The 18,218-nt window shown below is 43.8% G+C and overlaps 1 protein-coding gene across 12 annotated transcripts in view; it reads left to right on the top strand.

Annotated features, from left to right (window-relative positions):
- RPN2 (ribophorin II) overlaps positions 1-18,218 on the top strand; it is a 55,494-nt gene that overhangs the window by 4,914 nt on the left and 32,362 nt on the right. For 7 of the 12 annotated variants that reach the window (XR_004345956.1, XR_004345955.1, XM_032606762.1 and 4 more), the window contains exons 2-6: positions 5-198; positions 10,664-10,759; positions 11,325-11,500; positions 16,005-16,080; positions 17,099-17,233. Coding sequence is in view for 10 of the 12 variants with exons in the window: in XM_032606754.1 (XP_032462645.1) it covers positions 5-198; positions 10,664-10,759; positions 11,325-11,500; positions 16,005-16,080; positions 17,099-17,233 (677 nt within the window). In the remaining 2 variants the exon portion in view is untranslated. Of the gene's footprint in view, positions 1-4; positions 199-6,920; positions 7,068-10,663; positions 10,760-11,324; positions 11,501-16,004; positions 16,081-17,098; positions 17,234-18,218 lie in introns of those variants that run through there. The other 5 variants (XM_032606757.1, XM_032606758.1, XM_032606759.1 and 2 more) reach the window with 4 other exon arrangements.

Genomic DNA, 18,218 nt, shown 5'->3' with positions numbered 1-18,218 from the left:
CAAGGTTCAAGCACTGTCTTCCTGTTGGCCCTGACAATCATAGCCAGCGTCCATGCTCTGACGCCCACTCACTACCTCACTAGGCATGATGTGGAGAGACTGAAAGCCTCGCTGGATCGCCCTTTCACAAGTTTGGAATCTGCTTTCTACTCCATCGTGGGACTCAGCAGCCTTCGTGCCCAGGTGCCAGATGTAAAGGTAAAGACCACTTTTGTCTTGGTGGCCTCATGCCTTCACTGGGTTCCTTTTGTGTACTTCAAAACTAACCCTTGCTCATTTGAGGATAACCAAGGCAGACCCAATATAATAAATATTTATATCAGTCTGACAGATCCTTTTTTTTGTTTGTTTTTTGAATGCCTAATATATGTTAGGACCATGCCAGGTGTTTTAGTAGAATATAAAGGACAGCAAGTCATAGATTCTTTAGAAACTTTTTTTTTTTTTTTTTTTGTGGTACGCGGGCCTCTCACTGTTGTGGCCTCTCCCGCTGTGGGGCACAAGCTTCAGACGCGCAGGCTCCAGACGCGCAGGCTCAGTAATTGTGGCTCACGGGCCCAGTCGCTCCGCAGCATGTGGGATCCTCCCAGACCAGGGCTCGAACCCGCGTCCCCTGCATTGGCAGGCAGACTCGCAACCACTGCGCCACCAGGGAAGCCCCTCATGCTGTTTTTGAGCATATTTCCTTATCTCTTTAATTCCTATAAACTGATAGTTAGCTCTTGAGGCTTAATTATAATCAGGGTCAGTTTTCTTGGCAGAAATAGTTCATAGGCAGTGCTGTGTGCTTCCTATCAGTGGATGCATAATATCTGATTGTTTCATTTTTAGTTATGATAAAGTTGAATCAGTGGATTCAGGTGTTGTCACACTAATCTATCTCCTGTACACAGTATATAGTAGGGACTTGTTCTTTATCCATTCTGGCAATCTCTGTCTTTTTTTTTTTTTTTTTTTTTTTTTAATCTCTGTCTTTTAATTGGAGATTTAGTTCATTTATATTTTTTTGTAACTATACTGTTGGGTTTAAGTTTACCATCTTGTTTTCTATTTATCCATTTTTTTCCTCCCTTCCTGTCTTAGATTGAATCTTTTTTTTTTAAAATATTCCAGTTTATCTCTTATATTGGCTTTTTAGCTTATTTTTTTAGAGGTTGCTCTAGAGATTGTAATATGCATCTTAACTTATCACAATATACTTTGAATTATTATTTTGCCATATCACGAATAAGGAAGGAACCTTATAACAATATATTTCTCTTTAAACTCCCATCATTTGTACTATTGTCATACTGCTTACATTCTTTCAAGGGTCATGGCCTTGTCCTGTCTGTTGTCCAGCATCTCAGCTTCATCTGTTTTGTTCAGTTTTACAGTTATTTATGACAGGCTGGTAAATTCAGTACGTTTATTTCTGTCCTGGTCAGAACTGGTAGTCCCTGTTGATGTCTTGCAATCCATTGCAATTGTTATTGTTTTTGATGCTCAAAATGTCCCGTTTTTGCCAGTGGGCCAGAATGTCTCTCTGTGTGTGTTTTGTTTGTTTCTATGTAATCCAGTGGTCTTTGAGAGTTTCTGATGTCCTTGGCTTAAATATTTTCTGGCTGAGACTAGAATCAGTAATTGTTATTATTTATTTATTTATTTATTTAATTTTATTGCGGTACGTGGGCCTCTCACTGCCGCGGCCCCTCCCGTTGCAGAGCACAGGCTCCAGACGCGCAGGCCCAGCAGTCATGGCCCACAGGCCTAGCCGCTCCGCGGCATGTGGGATCCTCCCGGACCGGGGCATGAACCCGTGTACCCTGCATCGGCAGGTGGCCTCTCAACCACTGTGCCACCAGGGAAGCCCCTGTTATTATTTATTGAATGTCTCATGTGCCAGGTACCCTGGATATGTTATCTTGAGTTGTCTTCATTCTATATGGTCAGAAATATTATCCTGTAACAGAGGAGGAAATGCAAGCTCAGAAAGGTTAAGAAAATTGTCCAGTGTCTGCCAACCATCATCTGCATAATGGCCCCCACGGTCAAATCCAGCTTGAAGCCTGTTTTTGTAAATAAAAGTTTACTGGAGCACAGCCATGCCCATCACTCACATATTGCTATGGCTGCTTTTGCACTTTAACAGTAGAGTTCAGTAATTACTGAAGAGACTTATCTGGCCCCCAAAGCCTAATATTTACTCTCTGGCCCTTTACAGAAAGTTTGCTAATCCCTGCTACGTGAGAGCTGTGCTTATTCAGATTTCTTCCTGACAGCTATCTCTTGTTGCTGCCCAATATTTCCTTCCTGTGTGTGACTGTTAATGAAACAGACTTCCCTCATGTTGTTTCAAACCCTCCAGGTCAATATACCTGCTAATAAAATTGGTTTTGTTCAAGAGAAAAGAGTACAGGCAGCAGAGTCACTAGCCCAAGTTTTTAATTCTGGCTCCATCTCTCTGTAAAATGGGAGTTGTGATGCCTTCCTCATGGGATCATTGTGAAGATAAAGTGAAATCATCTTATGCCTAGTAAGTGACTGGCCCACGAAAGGCCCTTTGAATGGTAGCTATTATCATAATTATATAATTATATTATAATTATTTAATAATTATGATATTATAATTTTAAAGTTTTGCTTCTATTTATAATTTATTCAGGTGAGTTCAGACAATGCTGGTGCAGATACTGTATGGAAGGCCCGCAGTGTCTGTAAAGGGCTTGAGAAAGAGAGAGAACAGACAATTGGGAGACATAGGGTGGAGCAGTCTTGACCAGTAGAGGTTTTGTATCGTAAGGTGTAGGAGATAAATTTGGAACATTAGGCTAATGTTAAATTTTGGCGGATCTGAATGCAGGATGAGAGTTTTCTGCTGGTCTGTTTGAAAATTCTGTGGGACCATAGGATTCCGTCTAGGGGCCTCCTGGAGGAGTGAGGAGTGAGGCGCTCTCACTCTAACTGAAATGATACTTTTTAAAATTAATTAATCAATTAATTAATTAATTTTTGGCTGCACTGGGTCTTCGTTGCTGCATGCGGGCTTTCTCTAGTTGCGGCGAGCGGAGGCTACTCTCTGTTGCAGTGCATGGGCTTCTCATTGCAGTGGCTTCTCTTGTTGCAGAGCATGGGCTCTAGGCGCATGGGCTTCAGTAGTTGTGGTACTCGGGCTCAGTAGTTGTGGCTCGCTGGCTGTAGAGCACGGGCTCAGTAGTTGTGGCGCATGGGCTTAGTTGCTTCGCAGTGTGTGGGATCTTCCCAGACCAGGGCTTGAACCTGTGTCCCCTGCATTGGCAGGCTGATTCTTAATCACTGTGCCACCAGGGAAGCCTCAAATGATGCATTTTTATCTGTCTCATGATTTAGAGCTGCACCTGGATTTAGGTTGAACTCATGCCCCTATAGGTGTTCTCTGCTGATGTAATGGGTTTGAGGGCACGTTGGTCAGGGCTGAAGACATAGGCTGAAGCCATCCAGACAGCTGCAGTGCAGTGTGATTTGGGGGTAATTGCGTGATTAGCTGTGGACTTTTTATTCATAATACAGACTCTAAAGTCACATTGGTTGGCTTCAAGATCTTGACTTCACAACTACACCACTGAGTAACCTGTGCAGCTTACCGAACCTTTCAGAATCTTTGTTTTCTCATCTGCAAGATGGAGATAGTTATAGTACTCAGCTCACAAGTGATGGATGTAGGTTGGTTGGCATGGTGATGGCATGTAGTAATGGGTGTAATCAGTATTAGCTCTTAGTAGTACTATTACATGGTAGTAGCGGTAAATGTAAGAGTACTATTACATGGTAGTAGCGGTAAATGTATGTTGATTGACATTTTATTTTTTCTCCTACTGTCATCCCCATTGCTTAATGCCTAATGAAGAGGGTGTTCCACAAATATTTGTTGAATTGTAAACTTTAGCTTAATAGAAATGAAAGCTCTCTAAATGTGCCTCTTAATTGGAAAATAAATGGGTTAATCACATACTTCATTTTAATCACTTACGAAATGTGCTGTGGTGATGGTGTGATGTGTACATTGTAAGCAGTGGAAGGAAGGGAGTTGTATGGATATTTTGGAGTTGGTGAATTTCCTTATTAGAGGTGTACACTAAAGAAATCCATTGAGAGAGAGTCTCTGTTACCGTCACTTCCATGTAGTGGGATGTGTTCTGCTCAGCTGTTGTTGCTTTCAGCTGAGTAGAGAGAACTCCCTCAGTTCTGCTAGATGCACTGAGTTGGTTGTTCTCACAGATAGATCATTAGGGGAGATTTTGGTTATTTTGTCGAAAGAGATTCAGCAGCAGAACTGAGAGGAATGGGGTTTAATAAGAATATGAGAGTAGAGCGCAGCTCTGGGAACAGTGGAGTGTGGAATGAGAGTTGATTTTAGGCGTTATGAAGACTGAACACCTTTCATTTTGGTATCAGGTACTATGTATGTATATTTTAAAACATAAGCACATGAGAACGGCGATTTTATAGATTTTTTTAAAAAATAAATTAATTTTATTTATTTATTATTTGGCTGTGTTGGGTCTTTGCTGCTGCACGCGGGCCGTCTCTAGCTGCTGTGAGCGGGGGCCACTCTTCGTTGTGGTGTGCTGGCCTCTCATTGTGGCGGCCTCCGCTGTTGTGGAGCATGGGCTCCAGGCATGCGGCTTCAGCAGCTGTGGCACATAGGCCCAGCAGTTGTGGCTCTCGGGCTCTAGAGTGCAGGCTCAGTAGGTGTGGTGCACGGGCTTAGTTGCTCCGTGGCATGTGGGATCTTCCCAGACCAGGGATCAAACCTATGTTACCTTGTGGGGTTAAGAATCCCCACAGGCCGGGCTTCCCTGGTGGCGCAGTGGTTGAGAGTCCTCCTGCCAACGCAGGGGACGCGGGTTCGTGCCCCGGTCCGGGAAGATCCCACATGCCGCAGAGCGGCTGCGCCCATGGGCCATGGCCGCTGAGCCTACGCGTCTGGAGCCTGTTGCTCCGCAACGGGAGAGGCAGCGGTGAGAGGCCCGCGTACTGCAAAAAAGAACAAAAAAAACCCAAAAACAAACAAACAAAAAAGAATCCCCACAGGCGGATCCTTAACCACTGTGCCACCAGGGAAGTCCCTATAGATATTATTGCTTAGCTTTTTATAAGACTTAGGAACATTGAGGTTTATTTTGTATTTGTTTTAATGAAAATATTAAGTAAATGGGAGACATACTATGCAAAAATTGTGTTGGTAGATTAGATTCTAATGACTGAAATCAGGACACATTAGACAGTGTTCACAGGTTGTCAGTCAATCAGGCACTTTCCTGATCTGTGAAAGGGGATAAGAATATCTACCTTATAGAGTTGTTGTGAGAATTAAATGTGATAATAAGTATAAAGTGCTTAGCTCAGTATCTGGCACATGGTGAGTGCAAGGTAAGTATATCTGTATCCATTCAACACGTACTGAAAGCTTGTTGAGGGCCAGGCACTCAGCCAGTTACTGGGAATAGCAGAGAAGCAGGCACTCCTTCAGGCAGTAATCATTTTATGGAGCATCTGCTATGTGCAAGGTATTATGCTAAGTGCAGAGGAGCTCATTAACTAGTGAGAGACAGGAACCATAACAGAGAGCAGGTGTGAGTACAGAGACACATGTAACATGTAATGCGTGGAAAGTGCCAGGGGAGTCCAGAAGAGGGAGCTGCTCACTCACCCGGTCTTCTGAGAACACTTACTCTTAGTTCCAACCTTGTACAGGCGGAATTGCCATCTGTGCTGGCTGCTACACGATCCCTTTAGTCATTCGTCAGCTGTCTAGTGAGTTTCTGCTGTGTGCTGAGCATGATGCTGGACACCGGGGATTCAGTATTGAACAACAAAGAGAGCGTCTGCCTTTTGGAATGTATGCTCTAATAGTGGAGACAAGCATTAGTTGTGTAATAAATATATACATGAATATTTATAACAATGGTAAGTTTTATGAAGGTGAGATGTATGGTGTTATAGGTGTGAAATAGGGGACTTTGACCTGGTCAGGGAAGGCACTTCTAAAGAAATCTCTGAACTTAAATCTCACTCTATATACCCCTAAATTACAACTCCTTGAGGGCAGGAACTTTGTTGATTTTATTTGTTGTGTATTTCCAGTATCTAGAGAGCACCTGGCAGGTGGTAGTACTCAATAGCTGTTTATTAAATGAAGGAAGGTATGATGGGTCTGAATTCTAAAAGGAAAGTAGGATTTAACCAGGAGATGGGGAGGGAAGAGACTTTAGCCAGAGGAAGTAGCACGTGCAAAGGACCTGTGCAGTTAGGGAGCAGATTACATTTGAGGGACTGCGAGGAGGCTGTGTAAGAACAGAGAATACGAGAAAGCTAGAGAGGAAGGCTGGGGCTAAGCCTCCGTGCCTTGGTAGTCAGAGGGAAGATTTTGCTTTTTCTCTAGAGAGAAGTTGATTTTAAGCAGCAAGTATCAGGATCTAGTTTTCATTTTGGAAAGGTTTCTCTCCTGCCTTGTGGAGGACAGACGTTCGCAGGGGAATATGGCACAAGACTGAATGCTGGTGGGGTACAAAAGATAACACCTGGACTCCTGACTTTTGCCACATGGATGGATGGTTGGGATTCCTTAGGATAGGAATACAGGAAGAGAATTAGGTTTGTGCAGGAAAGATCATAAATTCGGTCTTAAAGATGTTGAGCTTAAAATGCCTTTGAATCATGTAAGTGGCCTTTGAGAGAAGTCTGGGCTGGGGGTACAAATCTAAGAATTATCTGCATAGCAGTTCTGGATGAAGCCATGGGCATGATTGAGATCGCCTAGGAAGAGAGGAGATGGATGAGAAGTGGGCCTAGGAGTTGAAAAACTCCAGTGTTAAATGGTCAGGCAGAAGAGAATGAAACTTGAGGAGCAGCTGAGAAGGAGGAAGAGAGCCAGGGGAGGGCAGGGGAATCCCGGAAGCGAAGGGAAGGGAATGTTTTAGAACAAGGAAGGTTCTATCTAGTGTTAAGGGCATGAGCACTGGAAAATGTCCTTTGGCTTCCATAATTTGGAGGTCATTGGTGGGAAGAGAGAGAAGGTAGCAGCTGGAGGGGAGAGAAGGATCAAGGTAAGTTTTACTTTCAAATCAGTCTTAAGTTTTGTTGATACATTAGGAGTTACCAGTCGAGAGGGAGAAGCTGAACTGACGAGATGGATGGGCTTCCTGATGGAGGGAACAGCCCGTGCTAAGCCTAGAGGCTTAGAAGTGCTTGTTGTGTTGAGGGGGCCGTGAGTTGGCTGGAGCAGAGGGGTGGTCAGAGAGCATGTGGAAAAAGCCGGCCCAGCTACCAAGACGTGGTGTGGATGGAGGCTGTTGCCAGCCTGTGTCGCAGTAGCCTGACAGAGTCTGGCAAGACTACAAAGCCTAGGCTGAGAGGAGACGGGAGTTGGGGGCTGCTACTGGAGAGGAAAGGGCAGATGAGAGAGAGATTTACTGTCTTCTTGGTTGCTGATTCAGGCTGGGGAGTTGTAGGGAAGAATGGACTGAGAAAAGCACTCATGTCCTTCACTCAGGAGGATATTTAGGTAGCTGGGCACAGAAAGTTGGAGGGGAACAGATAGGGGATGGACGTTTAGGAGGCCATTTTCAGCCTTCACTTGTGAGGGTGAGTGTGGAACTAGGGCAGCAGGAGTTGGAGTTACAGATCCCCTGCAAGCGGCCAGCTGAAGCCAAAGATCTGGGTGGGCTTCCTGAGGGTCCAGAGTATGTTTTGTGAGGTCCCTCATTTTTGCCACTATTAAAACTAAGCTGTCAACATTTTGAGCTTTGAAGCCACAGACCCTTGGTACTGTTTACCTAGATCTGTCTGTGCAAACGAGTAGGCATGATGCTGGTTTTATTCAGGAACAGGTGGTTTTTAATAGTCCCTTGAGAGAGAGAGAGACAAGTTGTATAGCTAAAACTCTGGAGCCAGGCTGCCTGGGTCTGAATTCCAGCTTCTCCATTAAGAGCTGAGTGACCTTGGACAAGTCAGTTTCCTCTCTAATGCCCCAGTTTTCTTGTCTGTAAACTTAAGGTAATAGGAGGACGTAATGCATAGATCCCCTTATTAAATGAGAAATGCATATACAGCACTTGTCAACAGTGCTTGACACATTTTAAGTGCTCAAAAATTGGTTTAACAATGACCATAATCATTGTTTGGGGCCTTGGGTGTTGTTCTATTGCTAAAGCACCAGATGGCGACAAAGCACACGTCTTAAGCTTGCCCACATTCTGCTGAAAGGATTCCTTGAATAGGTTGTTTTCTTCAGATCCCTAATTTGTGCAGTATGAAGTATTTTGTTTCTTTTCTTTTTCTTTTTGGATTCTTTCAGACTTCTGATTGAAACTTATTTGTTTGAGACTCTTATTTAAATGTTATTCATAAAATTTAAAACAAAAGTTTTTTGGTTGAAGTAGCTCATGCATACAGTAAAATACCAGATAATACAGAACAGCTATTAGTGAAAAGCAGCCATCCATCCTGTGGCCCACCTTGTCCTACTCCTGGGAAGCATCCACTTTTAACTGTTTTTATTACCATTTAATTTTGAATAGCTGAATTTTATATTACCTCAACCAAAGTATTTAGTGCTATAACTAGCTATTAAATGTTATTTCTTAATATAGTAGGAATAGCATGGGTTTTCTTATGTGCCTGCTCTGTGCCAGGCACTGTGGTGGGAATTTTTCAAAGTCTCTGCTCTCAAGTAACTAGTCCCTGGCGGGGGGGGGGAGGTAGTTAGTACAGTGTGGTAAGTGCTTTGGGGGAGTGCTCGGGAGCGAAGGCACCTGGCCTGTCCTGGATGAATGTCAGGGAAGGTTCTCTGGAAAAGGTGACATCTGAGCAGAGATGAAGATGGGGCCTGGTTTGGCAGGCAAGAAGAACAAGGGAAAGGTGCTCCTGGCACTGGGTGGGGGGTAGCAGGGTCAGGAACATAAATGGTGAGAGCATGTTATATCTGGGAAGCTGCAGTGGGGTGGAGGGTAAGATTTTGGAGTTGGAGGTGGGGCTGTGGTGAGGAAGCTGGCACAGAGAGTGAGGGTCAGTCATGAGGGCATTTAAAAAAACATATATTTATTTATTTATTTTTGGCTGTGTTGGGTCTTTGCTGCTGCATGCAGGCTTTTCTCTAGTTGCGGCGAGCAGGGGCTGCTCTTCATTGTGGTGCACGGGCTTCTCATTGCAGTGGCTTCTCTTGTTGCAGAGCATGGGCTCTAGGCACGCGGGCTTTAGCAGTTGTGGTGTGCAGGCTCAGTAGTTGTGGCGCCTGGGCTTAGTTGCTCTGCGTCACGTGGGATCTTCCCGAACCAGGGCTCGAACCCATGTCCCCTGCATTGGCAGGCGGATTCTCAACCACTGTGCCACCAGGAAAGTCCCAGTCACGAGGGCATTTTATGCCAGATCAGAAACTTTGAGTCTTGTTCTGAGAAGGATAAGGAACCACCCAAGGGTTTTAATAGCAGAGTAAGGTGGATACACTTGTCACCAAGACAAAGCTTGTGCTGCTGGCCGCATGACAGGCCAATAATCGAGAGATGAGGTATTGGGGCAAGGAATAAAGACTTTGTTTAGAAAGCCGGCAGACCGAGAAGATGGGCTCATGCCCCAAAGATCCATCTTGCCTGAGTTAGAATTCAGGCTCCTTTTATAGTAAAAGGGATGGGAATAAAGTCAAACATTTCCTGATTCCCATCAGCCTCCAGAGGGGTTGTGTTAATTTCTTCCTCCCTGCAGTCATTCACAGGTGGGCCTGGTCGGGATGTTTCCTGTGAGCTAAACAAAGATATTTTAGCCTAATGCTCATAACCTGGGAGGTCATTCCCAGAGTTGCGTCATCATGTATAATTTAAGCTTATAGTCAGCATCCCTTTAGTGATTAACTTGTAATAGGATACAAAAGGTTCTTCCCTATTACACTTTTGCACCTTGTAAAGATCACTCTTGAAGCAATATGTAGAATGGATTGCATGACTTGAGACCAGTTAGGAGATGAGTGTAACAGTCTCCATGAGAAATGGCAGGGGCGTGACATAAGGCAAGAAGGGAAGCCAGAGAGTGGGGATCGGGTTTGAGGACTCGATAGGCTTGGAGGGTGAGGGAAAAGTCGAGAATGAGTCCTAGGTTTCTGATTTAGCTAGTAGGTGCATGGTGATGCCCGTACATGAGCCAGAACGTCCAGGTGAAGAAATAGAAGGTTTCTAGCTTATGTTAGATGTGTTGAACCTGACTTAGCTTTGGAGACATCGAAGTGGAGACACTGCCATTTATTAGCTTTGTCACCTTCATTACATTACTTACCAACTCCAAGCATCAGTTTCTTATTCTGTTAAATGGGGATGATAGTATCTACCACAGGGTCCTTATGTTCATTAAAAGGAAGAGCATTGTAAACACCCCACACAGGTTATGGCCAGAGCAGGTGATCAGTGGAAGTGGTTCCTTTCTAGGTTCAGAAGGACGAGAGTGCCTTCAGGTTTGCTCTTCCTATGAAGTTAGCATTTTGGGATAATACAGTGTTCTGTGGAAAATATCTGCTTGAAAAATGAAATCTTGTGTAGCTCTCATACTTTAAGCCATCATGGATTGCTGAGAATTATATTTGTCATCCAAAAAACACATACAGTTTTCCTAATCACTGTGTATTTCACCACTTATCATTGACTTTCCCCCCGTTCAGCAAGCATGCACCTTCATTAAATCAAACCTTGATCCAAGCAACGTGGATTCCCTTTTCTATGCTGCCCAGTCCAGCCAGGCCCTCTCAGGGTGTGAGGTGAGTCCAGCTTCTTACATTTACATTTACTTTAAACTGTAAAGTGTACTTTTAAAAAGGGAAAGTCATGTCAGAATATTTTTTTTTTAGCAGTGAGACTCCATTAAGTGTGGGTGGGAATTCCATTCTTGTGATTTTTTTTTCTTAAAGAAATAGACTTTTTATTTTTCCCAAGTTTTCACTTTTCATGAATTTTAAATAACTTTTTCCTATAGTTGCCTCCCTTCTGGGAAGTCTTATTTTTTTTCTTTCAGCTTCCCTTTAACATTTAAAAATGTTTAAAGCAAAAGAAGAATGCCCCCATGCCAGATTTCTAGAAATCCATTTTTTTGAACACAGGAGAAGAGCCATATCAGTAGACAAGTGGCTTGCCAGAATCTTTTCAAAAGTGTTATGCTGAGGTTTTACAGATATTTAATTCTGGCATCTGAGATGTCGAAGAGGGGTGATCACAGCCCAGGCGGGTGGTGTGACCTTGGCAGTTGCTCTGCCTGCCATCTTTAGCGTGCCTACCACAGGCTGGCAGCACCTGTTCTAAACTCTGTGTCTACCCATCTTTTCTTAGATCTCTATTTCAAATGAGACCAAAGATCTGCTTCTGGCAGCTGTCAGTGAAGACTCCTCCATGGCCCAGATCTACCACGCAGTTGCAGCCCTAAGTGGCTTTGGCCTTCCTCTGGCTTCCCAAGAAGTGCTCGGTGCCCTTACCTCTCGCCTCAGCAAGGAGGAGACCGTGCTTGCGTAAGTCACCATCTTGAGCGCTTCTCAGGCTACTATCCTGAGAGGCTTCATCCACTGGTTCCACAGGTATTGTCTGGGCACCTGCTATGTGCCAGGTGCTCTGCTGGCACTGCAGATGTCGTATTGTGCTAAGGTAGGTAAGGTCCGTGTCCTCGTGCAGCTCACCAAGACACGGTCTCCCTCAAGCTGCTCCAGCAGAGGCAAATACTGAGTCCGAGCATAAACACACTGCCACAGAGACACGACTGCCTTTGAGGTTAGGGGCTGAAGCGAGGTTAGGGGCTGAAGCAAGGGTAGGGGTGACAGAGGGAGAGTGGGGCCAGAGAGCCATGTGCATCTCTTACTGCAGCTTGGCCATGCCATGGTGAGATGTTGGCATTGGAGGCTCCGCCCTGGAGGAGGGCTCACGGGGTCCCTTGGAGAGGTGGGGGAAGTAGGGCCTCAGAGGGGGGAGTATTCTAGGGATCAGACCCTGCTCCTCTGCAAAAGGCTCAGGCGAAGGAGAAGCACCTTATAGGAAGGAACTATACGTTTAAATGTTGCAGCTGACTCAAGGATGTTTACTAAAGTTAAAAGTAATAGTATACGTAGTTTTTTTTTCCCCTTTGACACTGAAACTCCTCATTTAACACAGTATATGTATTTTTCGTTTTCTATGTGTCTCCCATTTAATTGCAACCCTGAGACAGATTGGAGCACCTGGACTCCTATTCATTGTTCAGCAAGATGTTAGTGACACCAGTTCCCTACTGCAGAATAGTTCAGTTGTTTCCCAGGGGTTTTTTTTTTTTTTTTTTGCTAAGAACCAAAATGTTTCTAAACTTGAAGCTTTGTTAAGGGCAGGGCTCACGGTCAGTTGTTGTTCTCCCTGTCACTCTCACGCCCTATTCATATTCACATGGTCAGTAATCAGTGACTTTGGGGCTGGTATGTTTCTCAGGAATGACATTTTCCGCACCCTTTGCCCAGTGCTTGGCCCTTGTGGTCCTCCTGTTTCAGGTTACATTACTTTGATCTCATCCCATAATCCCTTGTGGAATGCCTCTGCAATCACCACCATATCTCCTGTCATGAGATAACTGTCAGTGCCTTACTCTGATGCCACCTTCTACAGAAAAATCTTTCCCTTTCCCTCTGAGCAAAAAGGAAAATCTCCCTCCTCTAAACCCCAGAACAGAAAGAAGTACAAAGAAAGTACATCCATTTTGGAGTCAGTTAGACTTGGGTTTGAACACCAGCTTTGTTTCTTCCTTGCTGTGTGACTTTGGGCAAGTTAGTAACCTCTCTGAGCCTCATCTGTAAAACATTACCAACAATCCTTACATCATAGAACAAATGTCAAGATTAAGTAAGATAATACATGTGATGAGCCTAGTGCAGTGCCTGGTCTTAATGGGCATGGGACAAATGGAGTTTGTGCTCTCTAGAGCATTTCCTTCTTAGGTCCCTTTCTTAGGGAGCTGGTTACTTCCTTGGTTGTATTGTAGTTTTTTCTGTATTAGATTTTAAGCTTCTTTACTTATAGGGCTCAGAGAGCCTGGCACATGGTAGATGCCCAAGAAAGAGTTAATAAAGGCTGAAACTATACTTTTGTGTTTCTATTCTATCCTCTTGCAAAAAGCTTCAGGTAGAAAGACCACATGCTTGGGGTGAGAGAGAACTGTGTCCAGACTCTTCTACTTAATACCTCTGTGGCCATGAGCAGGGTGTTTAACCTCCCTAAACCTCAGTGTTTCCATATGTAAAACAGGGAGAATGATATCTGTCTCATAGGGTTATTGTGAAGATCAAACTGGCAGCATGCCTTATATAATATTACTACTAATTTACCCTATTTAAGCAAATCTGATATAGATTAGGACTCTTCTAAATGGGCCTTCTACATTTAACTGGACTTATTCTAGGAAACGAATGTTCATAAACTTGTCTAGAATGGTAAAAAACATTAGTAGCTTTGAATGAACAATTTGAAAAGATGCTATTGTGGTCTCTCATAACCCAATTTCTTTGAATCATCTGCTGTTTATTAGCAAGACAGGATCTGCTTTCTTAGCGTTTGAATATAGTGCTCCAGAGGGAGAGAAATTGCTGGAGTATAAGTAATTAAAGCCAATGACAAAACTTCAAAAGCTAAGTGGATTAATTTCATTCTAAAAACTTCTGAGGTTGTTACCAGCATGACGCTTATTCGTTCCAAAGAAGAGAAAAATGATATCTTAATTGAAAAGTTCTTTCTAGGCTCTCCTAGCAGCCTTTTCTGGGCTCAGCATTTATCACGGGCAGATGTGGGATTTTTTTTTTTTTTTTTTTTGCGGTACACAGGCCTCTCACCGCTGTGGCCTCTCCCGTTGTGGAGCACAGGCTCCGGACGCGCAGGCTCAGCGGCCATGGCTCACGGGCCCAGCCGCTCCGCGGCACGTGGGATCCTCCCAGACCGGGGCATGAACCTGAGTCCCCTGCATCGGCAGGCGGACTCTCAACCACTGCGCCACCAGGGAAGCCCTGGGATTTTTATCTTGTTTGGAAATTCAGGTTTCATTTTCTCAAGTCTGTTCTAACAACAAGCATCCCAGAGGGGTCATTGAACACTCTGGGGCTTCCCTCTCGGTGAATTGTGACTCCTCTGTTTTCCAGCTTACCATCTTAATGGAATTCGTTTTCCATGGAGGGAATCTAAATTGTTATGATTGTGATGAAAGCGGACAGATTCTCGCTCTACATTCCCCAACACACTGACTTGATAAATGGTGGTTTTACACAAAGGCCCGGTCATCCCTTGGGAATTTGGGAACCTTTCTGGGGTTGACCAGCAGTTGACTTAACCACCAGGGGTCCTCAGCTTTCTCTTTTCCACCCCAAGAAGCACCATTTCTATTTTTCAAGTTATCCACATTAAGAGAATAGAACGTAATAAAAAATTTTATGTGGACATACTTACTACATTCCGCCTTAAAAAGTTTATCCACTCATAAGTGGATAAAAATCCACTCATAAGTGGATAAAAATATATGAATAAACCATAAAAAAGAATGAGGTACTGATACATGTTACAGAATGGCGAGCCTTGAAAATGTTACGCTAAGTGAAAGAAGCTAGACACAAAGGGTCACATTTATATGATTCCATTTATATGAAATATCCAGAATAGGTAAATCCATAGAGACAGAACACAGGTTGCCAGGGGCTGGCGGGGAGGGGACAGGGCAGGGGATGGGAAATGGAATGAAGCTGTTTAATGGGTATGGGGTTTTATTTTGGACTGATGGAAATGCTTTAGGACTAGATAGAGGTGGTGATTGCACAGCGTTGTGAAATATACTAAATGCCACTGAATTGTTCACTTTCAAATGGCTAACTTTATGTGAATTCACTTCAATAAATTAAAAGGTGTATATTCACATACAGCCATGAATAAGGGTTAACAGTTACAGCATTGAACAGTTACAGTTCATCTAAGCAGTGCAATACTATGTCGTTGTTAATAAGGATGAAATATATTTATATGTCCTCACGGAAAGATCTGTATAATCTAAATAAATTGCAGGACAGTTATCTTTTAGGGGTAGGCATTACAGGAATTTTAACTTTCTCCTTTAGTAATGTATTTGAAGTTTTGACAAATATATACTTTTATAATCAGGAGTAAATAGTAGGAAAAGAAAAAAAGAATAGACGCTGGTTTGAGAACCAGATCTTCTATTTCTTTCATCTTACTTAATGCCTAAAGGACGGGTAGCTTTCAGGTCTCCGAACAGGATGGTGACAGCACAAGCGTTAGCTGAGTGTTTACCGAATGCTTCCTGTTTATATTGCATTAATCTGGTTTCAGAAAAGTTGCTCCAAATTCTACCCAACAACCTACATATGTAGATTCCACAGTGCTGCTTTGGTTTTGGAGTAGGAAAAGTAGAAAAGAGGCAGCCAACCTCTGCCCAGCACAGTTCCTCTTACAACATGGGGATGCCAAATATACCTTCATTCGATGAATTGGCTCCTCTTCTCCAAGTATATCTCTTCTAAATCTGATTAAGTCTTAGTCTGGTGTTCTATATGTGATGCCATTAGGAACCAAACAGATTTTCAGAGGGGGGTGACCTGGTGCACCCTCTCTTCTCTCTGCCCTCAGTACTTATGTGGATCCTGCTGCCCAGATTGCCTTCTCTCTAGCTGTAGTGAACTTTGTAATGTAATGGTCTTTTTTTGGGGGGGGGGGGGGGGGGGCGCTGCATCACGTGGCTTATAAAATGTTAGCTGCCCGACCAGGGATCGAACCTGGGGCCCTGGCAATGAGAGTGCAGAGTCCTAACCACTGGACCACCAGGGAATTCCCTGTAATGTAATGATCTTTGTTACATCTTTCCCTAGACTGTAAACAAGCTCCTTTGGGGCCGAGGCTGTCTTATAGTTCTAAAGAACAAGAGCGGGATATTTGTGTAGGTATACCAATACAGGAAGGGGAAATGGAGACTTGCCATTCATTGGGGTTCTATTCTCTACCTTTCAGAACAGTCCAGGCTCTACAGACGGCATCCTACCTGTCCCAGCAGGCTGACCTGAGAAGCATCGTGGAGGAGATTGAGGTACAAATTTATTTTGGCAAGTGAATTTCCCAGCTTCTGTCTTTGAAACCCTTTAGAAGAGTCTTGCAGATAGACATGAATGATTTGTTGTGGCCAGTTACCTTTTTTTCATATCCATGGTACACTTTTGTTCTTTGTATCAGAGCAATATTTCCTAGGGAATATTTGTTAGGCTCGTATAGTTACACCATCAGTTAGGCAACAAACTACTTCAGTGTTTTGTAGGTACAGTCTCATAGTCTACAGATTTTAGAGCCTAACAAACCTGAACTTCAAATTTTTTTCTACTTCTTACTACTTTGTAATCTCAGGCAAATTATTAATGTCTGAGCCTCAGTTTCCTTACGTGGTGGTGGTTAGGAACAAGCGAAGTTCTAAAGTGCCTAGTACAGAATTGGTGCTCAGCAAGTGGTCACTGTGGTTTTTGTTATTCCACTACCCTTTCCACTGCCCACGACCTCCTGCTGCTCAGAGACTGCTTCCATGGACCGCAGAGCCGGGGATGACGGGCACTCTGACAGTGTCATCGCTGGATGCCCCACAGGCACATTAGCTGCCTCGTCACGTTGCCCAGGAGAGCAGTATGTCTCTCTTCATCCTTTAGAGCATTGAATAAGAAAGAGAAATGCTCTGCTCTGGAGGTTGTTTCCAAATGGATGGCCATCAAATCCATCTGTGTCACGATGCTTCCAGGGTGAACTGTGGCTGGGCCCACTGGCCGTCTGCCCAGGGCAGTTGGTGCCTTCAGTGCCATGACTCCTGGGCTTGGGCTTGAGTCGAAGGGGTCAGGGAAGGAGCGCTCCGAGAGCTGCAGAAGATACTGTTCTCTTCAAATGCCTATATGATATACGTTACTCTCTGCTTAAGCACCTTTTTTGAGAAAGCACTAAGTGACTGAGGTGGTCTGCAGACTTAGAGTGAGATTTCTCAAAACTGCCTGCACTGGGGTAACAGTGGTTTGTACGTCTCATCTCTGTTATCACTTGACTTCCATTCTGCCTCTGTTTTGTTGTGACAGGACCTTGTTGCTCGCCTGGATGAACTGGGAGGTGTGTATCTTCAGTTTGAAGAGGGACTGGAAACAACGGCATTGTTTTTGGCTGCCACCTACAAGCTCATGGACCATGTGGGCACCGAGCCATCCATTAAGGAGGTGCCTGTCTATATTAACAGTTCTTGGGCGTGAAAACCAAAGGCGTTGTTGGCTTCATCTGCTAAGGGAAGCTTTTTTCAGAGAGGGCAATTCAGTTAGCTTTGGGGTGTCTTGGGTTAGGCATTGAGAATGAGAAACAGAAAAATGTAAAGCCTGTTCCTGAGAAACTGGTTGTCAGTGGAATAGACACGTAAAGAAATTGTTATACTTGCTTTAAATGGGGTACGGACACATCATGAGGTAGAGACAAGAAGGCCAAGTGTATTACTCTCGATCCACCTCCCATTCCTTCCTGATGCTCCTTACTGCTTGTCTCATGAGTGCTTTCCATGCTGGTGGCCTGTGCAAATCCTCTTTCTCTTGAGAAGTGCCCTGTACTTCAAAATTGCCTGTTCTGCTCTCTCCCCACTGACCCTCAGCAGTGCCTAAGTCTGAGCTAATCTGTGCTGATTGACATAGTTCACTGAGAGGCATGTGTGTCTACCAGACATCCACCAAGAGTTAATTCTTTTCTTTCTTTCAAGAGGAGCTTGTTAACCTGAAAGAACCTTTAGTTGGAATGTGTGTGGGAAGTCTTATGAGTAGGACCCTCTTTGTACCACTTGTTTGTAAGGTTACCAACCCTTGATCTAAAGGACTTAAAATACAAGCTGCTGCTGTTTTAATTTTAAGAGGAAAGATTTGGGTTCCAAGTCAGAACTTCCACTTCTTTTGTGAATTATGAATGCATTGTGAGTTCTGTGCTGAGTTTCAAGTAAACAGTAAATAATTACCTGTCTTGAGTAATTTGAATTAATTTTGTATTTTCTCTGGAGGATATGATCTAATAATTTATTCATGTATTGGCCTTTTTATGTTGTCTTTTCCTTCATCCTAAGTTTAGGAGACCTAGAGATACCAGACTCTATTTAAATTTCTGTTATGGGTGAAAGTGCAAGAATGTGGGTCTTACAGTACAGATCATTTCGGGATTCTCCTATACACA

Source organism: Phocoena sinus, chromosome 15 (genome assembly GCF_008692025.1).
Source record: "Phocoena sinus isolate mPhoSin1 chromosome 15, mPhoSin1.pri, whole genome shotgun sequence".
Lineage (NCBI taxonomy): Eukaryota > Metazoa > Chordata > Mammalia > Artiodactyla > Phocoenidae > Phocoena > Phocoena sinus.
Note: the sequence above shows the minus strand (reverse complement) of the source record. Positions and strands in the feature narration are given on the sequence as shown.